At 40.0% G+C, this 13,250-nt stretch overlaps 1 protein-coding gene across 2 annotated transcripts in view; it reads right to left on the reverse strand.

The window, feature by feature from the left end:
• LOC133128378 (serine/threonine-protein kinase MRCK alpha-like) overlaps positions 1 to 13,250 on the reverse strand; it is a 159,555-nt gene that overhangs the window by 58,645 nt on the left and 87,660 nt on the right. For both annotated transcript variants that reach the window (XM_061241830.1, XM_061241828.1), the window contains exons 15-19: positions 11,362 to 11,609; positions 6,760 to 6,865; positions 3,837 to 3,961; positions 3,588 to 3,693; positions 3,191 to 3,339 (exon numbers count right to left, since the gene is read on the reverse strand). In XM_061241830.1, the coding sequence (XP_061097814.1) occupies positions 3,191 to 3,339; positions 3,588 to 3,693; positions 3,837 to 3,961; positions 6,760 to 6,865; positions 11,362 to 11,609 (734 nt within the window). The remainder of the gene's footprint in view (positions 1 to 3,190; positions 3,340 to 3,587; positions 3,694 to 3,836; positions 3,962 to 6,759; positions 6,866 to 11,361; positions 11,610 to 13,250) is intronic.

Genomic DNA, 13,250 nt, shown 5'->3' on the forward strand with positions numbered 1-13,250 from the left:
TCTGCTTTCTGGACGGCGGACTGGCAGTTCCAGAGGCCACCAGCCACACAGAGATCAATACCAGGGGATCTGGGAGGAAAGATGAGGTTAGAGATATTCTGCCCATGTTGGCGGGAGGCGAACCTCCTACCTGACTGGGACCTGGGGAGAGGAGAGAGGACAGGGATGGGAAGGAAACACATGGAGGTAACTAGGGAGGACAAGAGGAATACTACACAGTGGAATGAGGGCAGGTGTCGTGTCTAGGAAACGACAGAGTCCAAATCTTCAATTTGTCGAAAAACATCTTCGCGAGGGAAAAGACGACACCAGGCAGCAAGATCTTCAGGAAAATCAGACTTTATTAGCACACGTGCATAAAGCCGGATCAGCTCTCCAGAACTGAACCCCGACTGGCATTTGTACACCCATTTTATACACAGTTACTCCACCTACAACTCCTCCTCAAACCTCATTCTGGCAAATCACCCACACTTTTCTTATCGGAGCTCCTCCCAACGCTCCTCCCACAACGTCATTGTGGCAAATTGCCAACGGTCCTTATGCTCTGCCAACTCTGTACAAAGTTCAGGGCATTCTGCCAACTACGTGTCCTCACTTCACCCCGCACCTGCTCTTGGCAAACTACCAGACCTCATAAAGTTCTGGATGCCCTCCCTCTAACACGTCATCCATACACGTCACTCTGTATCTTTCGCTTTTATAAGACAAACTAAGCAGCAGTAATCATTGAAAATATACAGACAAACTAAACATTTCATTAATATTCACTTCTAATATACTTTTCTAATATACAGACATACTAAACATTTGATTAATTATTCTCTTCTAAGGGAATAAATGTACGTAGCATTCTTTGCTCTCATTTCAACAGTTTTCACTGTGGTTTCTTGCGTTTTCATAAGCTCAGCTATAATTAATGTTCAAGGTCAAATAGATACACTTCTGGCATAAAACATTGAGAGTCCCGGAGAAATCAGCTGTACAGTCATATCTTGCTATGCCCGTGTCCTTGACAGTTTGGTCTACACAGTTCAAGACAGGCCCCCCCCCTGCCAGCTGGCTGGGCTCACTGTGTAATCCTAGCACAATTTAGCAGTTAATCAGTTTGAAACTATACAGGGTACATATCATACTTTAATACAGATATATTGATAAACTTTTAGCACACATCGTCGAGAGTTTTGGAGGAACCAGCCTGCTCACTAAGGTGGAGTCTGATTTTGACTTGTGATTGGTTATCATGCTTTTAGGAGGGAGATCTTTCGTTCTGTGAATTTTCCCCTACACAGGCAGCAAAAACAAAATCAAACATCAGGCTCTCGGACAGCCTGGATGGACACCCGTAGATAGACACCCCCGACTTTGTACACCTGCGACTTCGTATGCCGAGGCAAGTAGCCGAGGCTGCCTACACAACTGCTTAAATAACACTGACGCTGAATACAGAAAATGCAACCAACCCACTGCAGAACGCTAATGCACACTGAAGTGAGTTCAGGTGTGCCAGTAATTATACCCTGAGCAGGGTGCAAAGTATTGGCTCCTCCTACAACAAAAGCTGTGGCCTGCCAGCCAGTAAAACAATAGCCTAACTTAATAGCCTAGCTCACCTGAGAGAAACAAACACCTAACCCAGTTTCACTGAATCTAAATAAACACCACTTGTAATAGCTAACAAACAAACAAGTACACAACAGAACACTATAATGACAACTAAACTGAATTTATAATCAGCAAGCAAACAAATAATACTTAACTAATCCAGGAGAAAATGCAACCAACCCACTGCAGAACAATAATGCACACTTAATCATTTAATCAACTTTATATACAGTGATTCCAAAGTGTTTCACGTCTTTGTTTTCAGCACAAACTCAGCTACAATAATATGGACAACAGTAAGTAGATCAGAATCATATGTTAGTTGTAAATTGCTGTAGAATTACATAAATTGTTAATAGTAGTTTTGATTGTAAATACTTCCTTCTGATGTGGCTGGTCTTGTTCCTGGTGACTGTCAGGCTGATTGTATGCAGGTGATTGGAGATTGTAAGAACGTGGCAGATCACTTATTTTGGCTTGGTTTGGGGTTTAATGGCGGAATAGTGTTCGGTGTCACACAACATAACAATGCCAGAAATTTGTAATGTCTCATTGTAAAGTGCGCATATACACATTTTCCCAATTGAGCTATCGTCACCTGCTCGTCTTTCTTCATCGCATGCGTAACAAGAATTGACATCTCATGCGGTGGAGTTTGTTTTATTGTTTATATCGGTCTGTGATTTTGACGTTATGGTTATCCTAGGACTTGATAAAGTGTTTGCAGATTTCCTATTTGGATTAACAATAATTAAATTGTACATTATTTAACAGAATTTATTTACAGTCTTAAGGGTGGGGGTGTTACATCCCAGTATTTTTCTGTTTGTGTATTGCTGTGTATTATTGCGCTTGTAGGTAGAGAGGATGACGTCACAGTCTCGTTCCAGAGATCTATGTTAGACAACGCACTCCTGGCGCACGTAGCTGTATCTCGTCCCTTCCCTGGAGACGCATGTTGTTAAGGAAACCATGCAGAATTATCTTCAAGTGATGCCTGTTTTGAGGGTGCAGGGACCGTCATGGAGCACCATTTTTAAAAAGATGCAGGACTATAAATATAAGTGCATCTTTTTTTTACGTCAGTCTACCACCAAATGATGACCAGAGTGTACACACCACCTGTCTGCTGATCTGCTAACCTAACAGCCACTGCTTAGACCTAACTTTCACTGCTTTGTTTTCTATAGCTTGCTTGTTAACTGTAGCCTTCGTCTTATTTAGCTATGGGAAACTAATTAGGATAGTTTTTGCTGCCAACTCTCCAGGGGCACCATTTAAGATCAATGGCACAATTAATTCAACATTTCCATTACATTATTACATTACATTAATGGCATTTGGCAGACACTCTTAACTAGAGCGACATACAGTTTATTAGACTAAGCAGGAGACAGTCCTCCCCAATGCAGGGTTAAGGGCCTTGCTCAAGGGCCCAGCGGCTGTGCGGATCTTATTGTGGCTACACCGGGATTCGAACCACCAACCTTTTTGAAGTTAGTAATATCTGGTGCTTACCCTTTAAGATGAGGACTGAACAAAGGACATTTATGCCTGGAGTCAGATCTCAGAAAGCTGTACTTACCATTCAGTGGAGATGCTGGCAGCCTTGACTTTGTTGAGCTCATCCTGGATGACCTGCTTGGCCCTGATCTCAGCATCCAATGCAGACTGCAGCTCCAGCCGGGCTGACATGTCCAGCTTGGTGAAGCGCCGCATCTTCCAGGGCATGTCCTGAAAAAGGATGCAACAATTATCTTTCAAATAATCACATCAACTGTGAAAGTCGGTCCATGATTCCCAATAACAAAAACAGTAAATGCAGAAAATTGTAAGACAATTTTCTTCGGAGAGGCAGGTACCAAACAATTCCCCAATTTCCATCTGACATTATCTGGTGTAAATTCTGTTTGCAAAGAGGAAGGTAAAGATCCGATTCTCCGGATTCTGAGACTTGTCAGGGACATGGGGCAGTTACTCACCGTGGCACGAGCACCAAGGCTAGAACTCCTCAGGCCTTCTAGCTCCTCGGTCATCTTTGTGGCTAAGGCCTGCAGGTATCCCCGTGCATCCTTCTCATCACTGACCCTGTTGGAGGAGGACAAGTGTACCTCACCACTCAGGTCAGGTTACATTATCCTTGGCATGGATTTAAAATGTTTGCCTTTCTCTTAACTATGGTAGTTAATTTGCTGCTGGATCAATGGCTGATCAATGCATGTGCCACTCACCACTGGATGATCTCTGTGATCTGAGCCTCCCAATGGGCAACACTCTCCTTCTTGTCTGCCAGTTCACGCATCTCCTCCTCCAGAAGCCTGTTGCTGCTGCTCAGTTTCTCAAACATGGTCGCCAGCTGGGAATATGGGGAGTGGGAATTGGGATGAATGTATCCATTTCTACTAACTAAGGCCACTGAGTGTGGCTATATTAATGAGCCATTTTCATTTTATTCAAAATTGAACCAGAATGAACAGAAAGACTTCTGGAACAGGTGAAACCAACATGCATATGGTTTGGTGAAAACCAAACACCACAGATCACCAGAAGAACCTCATACCAACCTATATGATGGTGGAGGGGTGATGAGTTTGGGCTGTTTAAAAAAACGCTGCTCAATAAATTACAAAATACAAAATCGTACATAGAGATGACCTTGTCAAGATTCAGTGGTCATTTATCGTCTTGGACAATCACATTTGGAAAAACAGGCGCATTTGCAAAGCCTGTCCATCGTCTGAACTAGCTGTGTGTAATACCACACATGCTGTTGAGTTTGTTGTGGGGCATTCCAATGAATGATGTGAGTGACAGACCACTCATTCAGTAGAGTACAATAACTACTTTCCAACTATGTATCATATGTACGCTTCCATACAGTTTTTTTAGAAGCTGGCATAACCATGAGTTTTATCGTGTGTGCCTCTTGGCTGGAATTGCCGTTTCTCATCAAACAAAATATTTATTCCTGAGAACTTTTCAGCATGGCTAAGGCATATCCTCACCTAGCTAATATGAATTTGGAGAGTGAATCAGAAGAGAGAAGTGAGAAGAGAAGCACTGTTCCACAACTGGAACAGCATGCATTTGTGCATGGCACAATCTAAGTATTAGCTAATGTTATTGTTTGTACTATTGAAATTATATAGCCAGCTAGCTAGGTACGTTATTTTTTCAACTTTGCCTTAGCCACTGTTTGATCAACAACTGCCTTGCCTTTGCAAACTAAATTAAGCATACATATTAATTACTGTATTTGTTTGGGGGATTCATCTAGCTATGAAAAATGGCTTTTGTTCCCTGAACTGGGCAAGCTTACTGTAGATTGAAATAGCTGGTAGCTAGCTCAGACCATACTGATTAGGGATCTGTGCCCAGTTGCATAAAACACCTTGACAAAGTATTAACAAAGTGTAATTTCCCCTGAAGGCATCACTGAAGGCTTTCCTTAAGTGAAATGTCAGAAACCCTCAAAAACAGCCTTAAGTATTGCATTTTCCCTTAAGTAATCCCTTAAAAGTGTGCATAAAACACCTCAATGACAATTTCCCTAAGCAGAATTTAAGGTTAGCTACAGATTACCTTAAACTCAGTAAACGAAGGAATAGCTAAAAAAAAAATAATTTAGCCATTTGAGGGAAAATGTGCCTCAGAAAACCTTTCATGATAGGGAAAATCCTCTCGACTACATGACAGACGAAAAAAGTTAATTCTTGAATTATAGATTTGCATGTCAATCTATTTACGAGATTGCAAACAACCTGGAAGGCGAACTCGATCACCCAATGTAATGGAACCATGCCTCACTGTGTACATTACTGTCTTAAGCACCTGTATAACATTCTGTACAGATAAGATTCTTTCAAAAATAATTCAATGAAACGTCCTAAATAAATGTACAATACATTTTACATTACATTTGAGTAATTTGGCAGAATAGTTAAAAACTGAATCAAATCAATATTTTTTTGTGACCACCCTTAGGCGTTAAAATTGCATCACTTCTGAGATATAGAACTGCAGGACAGCGTTGGCTAAGACAATCAGCAGGGTGGTTGTTCCAAGCATGTTGGAGAACTTGGCACAGTTTTTTATGTGAAAAGTATTTAATTGCTTACAGAAATGTAACTTTTTAAAATTAAATACAAAAATGTCTCCGTAAAATTAAATCTTTTGGAAAATGAATATTTGGAAATCTCAAATGTTATGTTATTTTATACTAACACACCCCAAAAAAATAAACATATATATAATAAATTCTAGGGTACCTAAGACTTCTGCACAGTACTGTATATATATATAATATATAATATATAATAATAATTATAGCTATAATGCAGGATAAAAAAAAAAACCTGTTGGCCATTTCGGTCAAGTGTCCATTTCGGTTAACCGGTTAACAATTATTTCAGATATCGACGGATTAGAGTGCCCACATTTGCCATCTGGTGGTGGTTGTGCAAACAAAAAGTAGTTACTGTGGAGAAAAAAATGAAATAAAATTCCCACCGCCTGGCAGATCTCCCAAGGCAAAAGCACCAAATTAAACATGAAATCACTGTAATCACAAAACACCTAGCGCAAACCTTGAGAATAGAATCCCCCAATCAGTGAAACAAGGTAAATGTAGTGTTATGGCTTTGGCATGTATGGCTGCCACTGGAACAGGCTCACATGTGTTCATTGATGATGTCACTGCTGACAGCAGATGAATGCCAAAGTATACAGAAATATCTTGTCTGCTCAGATGCAAGCAAATGCATCATAACTGATTGGATGATGCTTCATCATGCTGCAGGACAATGATCCAAAACATACAGCCAAAGCAAATTATTATTATTAAAAAGTTATTTTTGGGATATAAAGCAGAAAGTTATTTGCTGGCCAAGTCAATCACCTTACCACAATCAAGTTGAGCATGAATTTTACTTGCAGAAGACCAGACTGAAGGCAAATGGCCCCCAAAACAAGCAGGAACTGAAGAGGGCTGCATTATAGGCCTGGCAGAGCATCAACAGGGAAGAGCATCTGGTGATGTCTCTAACATAGTGGCCTTATTTATAGGAAAGTATGTCAAGAAAAATATATTTATCTTAACTTCCACTACATTTTCACCCGTCTGTATTTGTTACTGATCCTGTATCTGTATCTTACCTTGTCCAGTTCACTGGATAGCTTTTTGTTCTCTTCTGTGAGAAGGATCCGCTCCCTTTCATACTTCTGTTTATACTCTGTTTCAAACTCCTCTCGCTCGCTCTGACTGTGGGAGGCAAGTCAACACAGGCCATACCATTTAGTAAGTGCAGTTGCTGCTTTTAAACAGTAATTGGTATTCAGTCAGATACACTGAAGTGAGAGAGAGCCTGGTGATACCCCAATTGCTACACAGTGGGAATGGGAGTATACGCCACTGAAATACTTTCGTTTTACTGTAGTACAATGCATATTTTACACACAATATTAACAATAATTCTTTTTTGTAAATGTGACAGTAAAATAATCTTGTCCAGAGTCTCTTATTTAGGTCAAGATCAAGGAGTGTAGTTGCAGGAGTGTATGGGGTGGACGGGTCCCGGAATGAGTCCGCAGTCCACTAAACTGTGCAAACATGCGTACCAATTTTCTAATTTGGGTCCAGGTAATAAAAGTATTTCTAATTTGGGTCTCTATATTATATAATTCCTCAGAATTATTGGCGCCCTTGATAAATATACACAAAAATACTGAAAACGATAAAATAATACTGTTATTGACAAGCTTTATTTTCCAACCTGTGTAAAGTAGTGTCCTATATGAAAGACTCAAAGGAATCAACCAATGGAATCATTTTTCAAATAAAAAATGTATTTCCCAAAAAACTGACCATTGTTGGCACTGCTGGTTTAAAACTTTACGCAACCACCCCTAAAGATAACAGCCATGAATGTTTTCCTACAATTTGTGATGAGATTAGAGAACACATTTACCAGAACACATTTTGAGTCATCTTTGACTATTCCTCCATGCAGAACTTTCCAGAATCATTGATATCCTTGGGTTTGTGCTTATGGATCCCCCTCTCCAGTTCAGACCATAGGTTTCTGATGGGATTGCAGAACATGGATGTTTTCCCTTCACGATTTCTATATGGATGTGATATATGTTTGGAGACATTGTCCTGCTGGACAATCTACCTACAACCAAGCTTCCCAGAGACAAACCAGATTTTCTGATGGAGCAATTAAGAAAAAAGGCTGCATATAACAAACAAGATAATAATCACTACATGGAAGCTGAGACTTGGTCATAGGTAGATTGTCCAGCAGGACAAAGATTCCAAACATACATAAAAATTCACACAGAAATGGTTAAGTGAAAACAACATCCATGTTCTGCAATGGCCATTTCAATCTCCAGACTTCAATCCCATCAAAAACATGTGGCCTGAACTAAAGAGGGGGTCCATCAGCACAAACCTAAGAATATCAGATATTCTGAAAAGTTCTGGCTGGAGGAAAGGTCAAAAATGCTTTCAAATGTTTTCTTTAACCTTATCACAAATTGTAGGAACAGACTCCGGCAGTCATCTTTGTTTTACATATAAATTATCTGTCATCGCATTTTCTTCATTTTTATCAAGCGCGAGGGAGCTCACTGAATACACTCAGTGAGCACTTTATTAGGTATGTATGAGACTTCTTTTTTTAGACTTAACTCTTCTGCGGCTGTAGCCTATCCACTGAGAAGCTGGAAGCATTGGGTGTTCAGAGATGCTCTTCTGCATACCACAGTTTAATGCGTGGTTATTTGCTGACTTAACAGTCAGCTTTGACCAGTCTGGCCCTTCTCCTCTGAACTCTATTATTCACAACACAGTTTTGCCTGCAAAACTGCTGCTCACTGTTTTGTTTTTCACACCATTCTCTGCAAATGTGAAAATCCCAGCAGATCAGCTGTTTCTGAGATATTCAAACCACCCTGTCTGGCACCAACAGACATTCCATGGTCAGCCACCTAGATCACATTTCTTCCCCATTGTGACATTTGATCTGAAAAACAGCAAACCTTTTGACCGCATCTGCATGCTTTTATGCATTTAGTTGCTGCCACATTTGGCTGATTAAATATGTGCATTAACAAGCTGGTGTACAGGCCTACCTAATAAAGTGCTCTCATTTTATTAGAAACACCTTTACACCTACTTATTTATGCAATACTCTAATCAGCCAATCGTGTGGCAGCAGGGCAATGAATAAAATTGCCGATATAGGTCAGGAGCTTCAGTTAATGTTCACATCAACCATCAGAATGGGGAAAAAACGTGATCTCAGTGACTCCGACCGTGGGTTGGTGCCAGACAGGTTTGAGTATTTCTGTAACTGCTGATCTCTGGTGAGGCATACAGATGGTAGGGTCAGAATTTGGCAGCAACAGCATGGATGCAACCTGCCTTGTGTCAACAGTCCAGGCTGGTGGCAGTGGTGTAATGGTGTGGGAATGTTTTCTTGGCACACTTTGGGCCTGTTAATACCAATCAATCATTGCTTGAATGCCTCAGCCTATTTGAGCATTGTTGCTGACCAGGTGCATTCCTTCATGGCTACAATGTACCCATCTTCTAATAGCTACCTTCAGCATAATAATGCACCATGTCACAATGAAAAAGTCACCTCAAACTGGTTTCATGAACATGACAATGAGTTAAATGGTCTTCCCAGTCACCCAATCTGAATCCAATAGAACAGATTCTAAGCATGAATGTGCAGCTGACAAATCTGCAGAAATTGCGTGATGCAATCATGACAATATGGAACAGAACAAGGAATTTAGGCTGTTTTGAGAGAAAATGGAGGCCCGGCCCAGGATTAGTATAATCAGTGAGTGTAGCATAAAGCAGGTAGCGTAAAATTAATAACACAAAAGAAAAAAGGATCTGATCATTATTAACAGGATATAAACTCCTGGTATAAATATTCACTGGAAACAGAACATTTCATAGTGCTTTAAAATTGAACACCACCAATCTACAACATATCCAAATAAATTAATCCAGGAACAAACTATACAGATAACAGGGATAGAAGTCAAGGTTGGGGGACCTGCTTCTGAAGCTTCAGGTGTGCCGTTTGTCACGAGGCAGTATTGAGTAATTACATAATATACATGCTGTATATCACAATGCTATTATGCAGGACTGCATAATTACTGTTGCGCTGCATAATTCTCTGCTGTTACGCAGTACTGTTTCATAAGTGTTGTGAAGTATCGCTTGGCATTTTATGCAGTTCTGCTTAACCCTCATGCTCAGTTGGGGTTAAATGAACCCAATTTTCACGCTTTCCAAACTGGAATGATTTATACTCCATGTGTTCATTATAATGGATTTTTATGACATTCACAAAAAATGAATGACATGATCCAGCCAAGGTAAATGACAGCCATTAACAATATAGAGTATATTGATAATATTGTCTGGAATGGAGATAAAATTATTAAATATACACTCACTGAGCACTTTATTAGGAACATTTTTACTTTATTACACCAGCTTATTAATGCGACTATCTAATCAGCCAATTGTGTGGCAGCAGTGCATACAATCATGTAAATACGGGGCAGAAGCTGCAGTTATGTTCACATCAACCATCAGAATATGATCAAAGTGACTTTGACCATGGAATGATTGTTGGTGGCAGACAGGGTGGTTTGAGTATCTCAGAAACTGCTGATCTCCTGGGATTTTCACGCACACTAGTCTCTAGAGTTTGCAAAGAATAGTGCAAAAAAATAAATAAATCAGTGAGCAGCAGTTCTGCAGATGTAAACGCCTTGTTAATTGAGATGTCAGAGGAGAAAGGCCAGACTGGTCAAAGCTGACAGGAAGCATAAATTAAGGTGACAGTAACACAAATAACCACACATTACAACAGTGGTATGCAGAAGAGCATTTCTGAACACAGAACGCATCATAACTCTAAGTGCATAGGCTGCAGAAGTAGAAGTCTAAAAAATAAGTCTAATAATACCTAATAAGTGCTCGGTGAGTGTATATAGAATATTTAGGCAAAACATTTCTTTGTGTATTGCTTTAATATCTGAATGTCCTGAGTGTAATTGACCAAGGCATTTGACAACAGTTTCACAGGTGCAAATATGCCAACAGAACAGAAAAGACAATTGCTGTTATGCAGTGCTGCATAATTGCAGGCCCACAAGATTGGTGGTTCAATCCCCGATGTAGCCACAATAAGCCATAAATAGCCACAATAAGTAGCCTTGAGCAAGGCTATTAACCCCGCATTGCCCCACTGGGGATTGTCCCCTGCTGAATCAAGTGTTATCAACTGTAAGTTGCTTTGGATAAAAGCGACAGCTAAAAAAAGATGCAGTGTCATGTAATTAACCCAAAGGGCTGAAATAAGAACCAAATCCATTGCTATTTAAAGTGTATTAGTCAGGATTTTCTGCCAGGGGATTAGTACCCATTATACCCAACCTGAAAATAGAGCCTCTAATTGGCAATTCCTCTCAAATTAGCTTGTACACCTGTGGTGATGTTGTAGAGCCAGACTGCCAGCTGCATATTTCAGCACTTCACTGATGAAGGCATGATTCTGAAACGTTTACATTTTTTCACCTAGTCTGAACACTGACTGTAGACCTTATCGAACTATAATTCCTGATTATAACCTGTGTCTATGGTGTTATGTAGTACTGTGTAATTACAGTGTTTCACTATGTTGTATAATTAGAACATAGTGCAGAGCATCTCTTCACCTCTCCCGGCGCGTCTTCTCCAGCTTGTCCTTGAGGACAAGGATCTCCTTGTTGAGCGTGAGCTGCTGGCCCTCGGCATCCCGCAACTCCTTCTTCTGGCTCTTGAGCTCGTTGGAGTGGAGCAGCTCCCGGCGGGACAGTTCCTCCTCATAGAACAGTGTTTTCTTCTCCAGTTCCACCCGAAGTTTGCCCAGGTCCTGGCTCTGATCCGAGCTAACCATGCCAGATACTCGGCCTACCTGTTTCTGCTGAGGGAGGGATGGTCAAATGTGTTTCTGTTGTTATAGTGTCACGGTTTCACAGTTGGTCATGATGCATGATCTGACGTTTACTGACATTACAATTTTCAAAATCATGGAGACAAAATAATAATCAAACATTAAATTAAAAAAATATATATGATGTCATCTGACCACACCTTCGTTCAATCATAATTTAAATAACCAAATGAGGCCAAACTATGTTTCATCATCATTGGCAGCCCTAATTTAATACCGAGAAAAAATTAGTCTTTTCCTATAATTTGTGATAAGGTGAGAGAACAAAGTTTTGACCATTCCTCCATGGAGAACTTTTCAGAATCATTGACATCCTTGAGTTTGCATGTATGGACCCACCTCTTCTGTTCAGACCACAGATTGTGTATGCATTAGGTTGTGGTTGTGGATTTTACCATATTTATGTGGGTTTTGATGTATGTTTGGAATCATTGTCCTGCTGGACAATGTACTCAGCTTCATAGCAGATTTTCTTCTAAAATGTCTTGGTACTTGAATTGAATTGATCTTAAATAGTGTCCCTGGACCACTGGCAGCAAAACATCTCCAAAGCATCAATGACCCACAGCCACATTTCACAGAAGGGAAAAGGTGCTTCTCCTTTTGCATTCCTGTTTTGCTGCCAAACATATCAATGATGTGTATGGCCAAAGCATTCCATTGTGTTCTCAGCTGACCATAGCCCTCTATTTCAGGCATAATTCCAATGAGCTAGTACCAGGAAATCTTTGCAGGTTGGTTGCATCAAAACCCACACAAAAATGGTTAAGTAAAAAACAGCAACATTGATCTTCAATGCCCATCTCATTCTCTAGACTTAAATACCATGAAAAATCTGTGGTCTGAACTGAAGAGACGGGTATCCCAAGGATATCAATGATTCTGAAAAATTCTGCATGGAGGAATAGTCAAAGATCCCTCCAAATGTGTTCTCTAACCTTATCATATCCATGTTGTTTATTATATGCAGCCTAGAAATAAAAAAATAAATTATATATATATATGTATAGTCCCCTAGTCCCCTCAAAAAGTATTGGAACAGCAAGGCTAATTCCTTGGTTTTTGCAAAACACTGAATACATTTGGGATATGTATTCAGTGTTGAAACGAGACGAGAGTTCAGAATTTCAGCTTTTATTTCCTGGTTTTTACACCTAGATGTGTTAAACAACTTAGCAAAAGCATTGGAACAGAGAGTATTCATGTAAATGAAAGTAAATAACACTCAATATTTGGTAGTATATCACTTTCTTGCAATAACCTGCAATGTCAAAAAGATTGACATTACCAAACTGTTGCACTCTTCTTTTGCGATGTTTTTTCAGGCTTTGACTGCTGCTTCTTTCAGTTGTTTGTTTCAGGGGTTTTTTGCCTTCAATCTCTTCAGGAGGTAAAGTGCATGTTCAATTGAGTCAAAGTCTGGTGATTGACTTGGCCAGTCTAAACCCTTCCACCTTTTCTCCATAATGAAGTCCTTTGTTGTGTTGGCAGTGTGTTTTGGGTCATTGTCTTGCTGCAAGATTAGTTAGGACACATTTCTCCGTAAATTGGCAACAGAATGTTTCTGAATTCATCCTGCTGCTACCATCATGAGTTACATCATCAATAAAA

This window comes from Conger conger, chromosome 5 (genome assembly GCF_963514075.1).
Source record: "Conger conger chromosome 5, fConCon1.1, whole genome shotgun sequence".
In the NCBI taxonomy this organism is placed as follows: domain Eukaryota; kingdom Metazoa; phylum Chordata; class Actinopteri; order Anguilliformes; family Congridae; genus Conger; species Conger conger.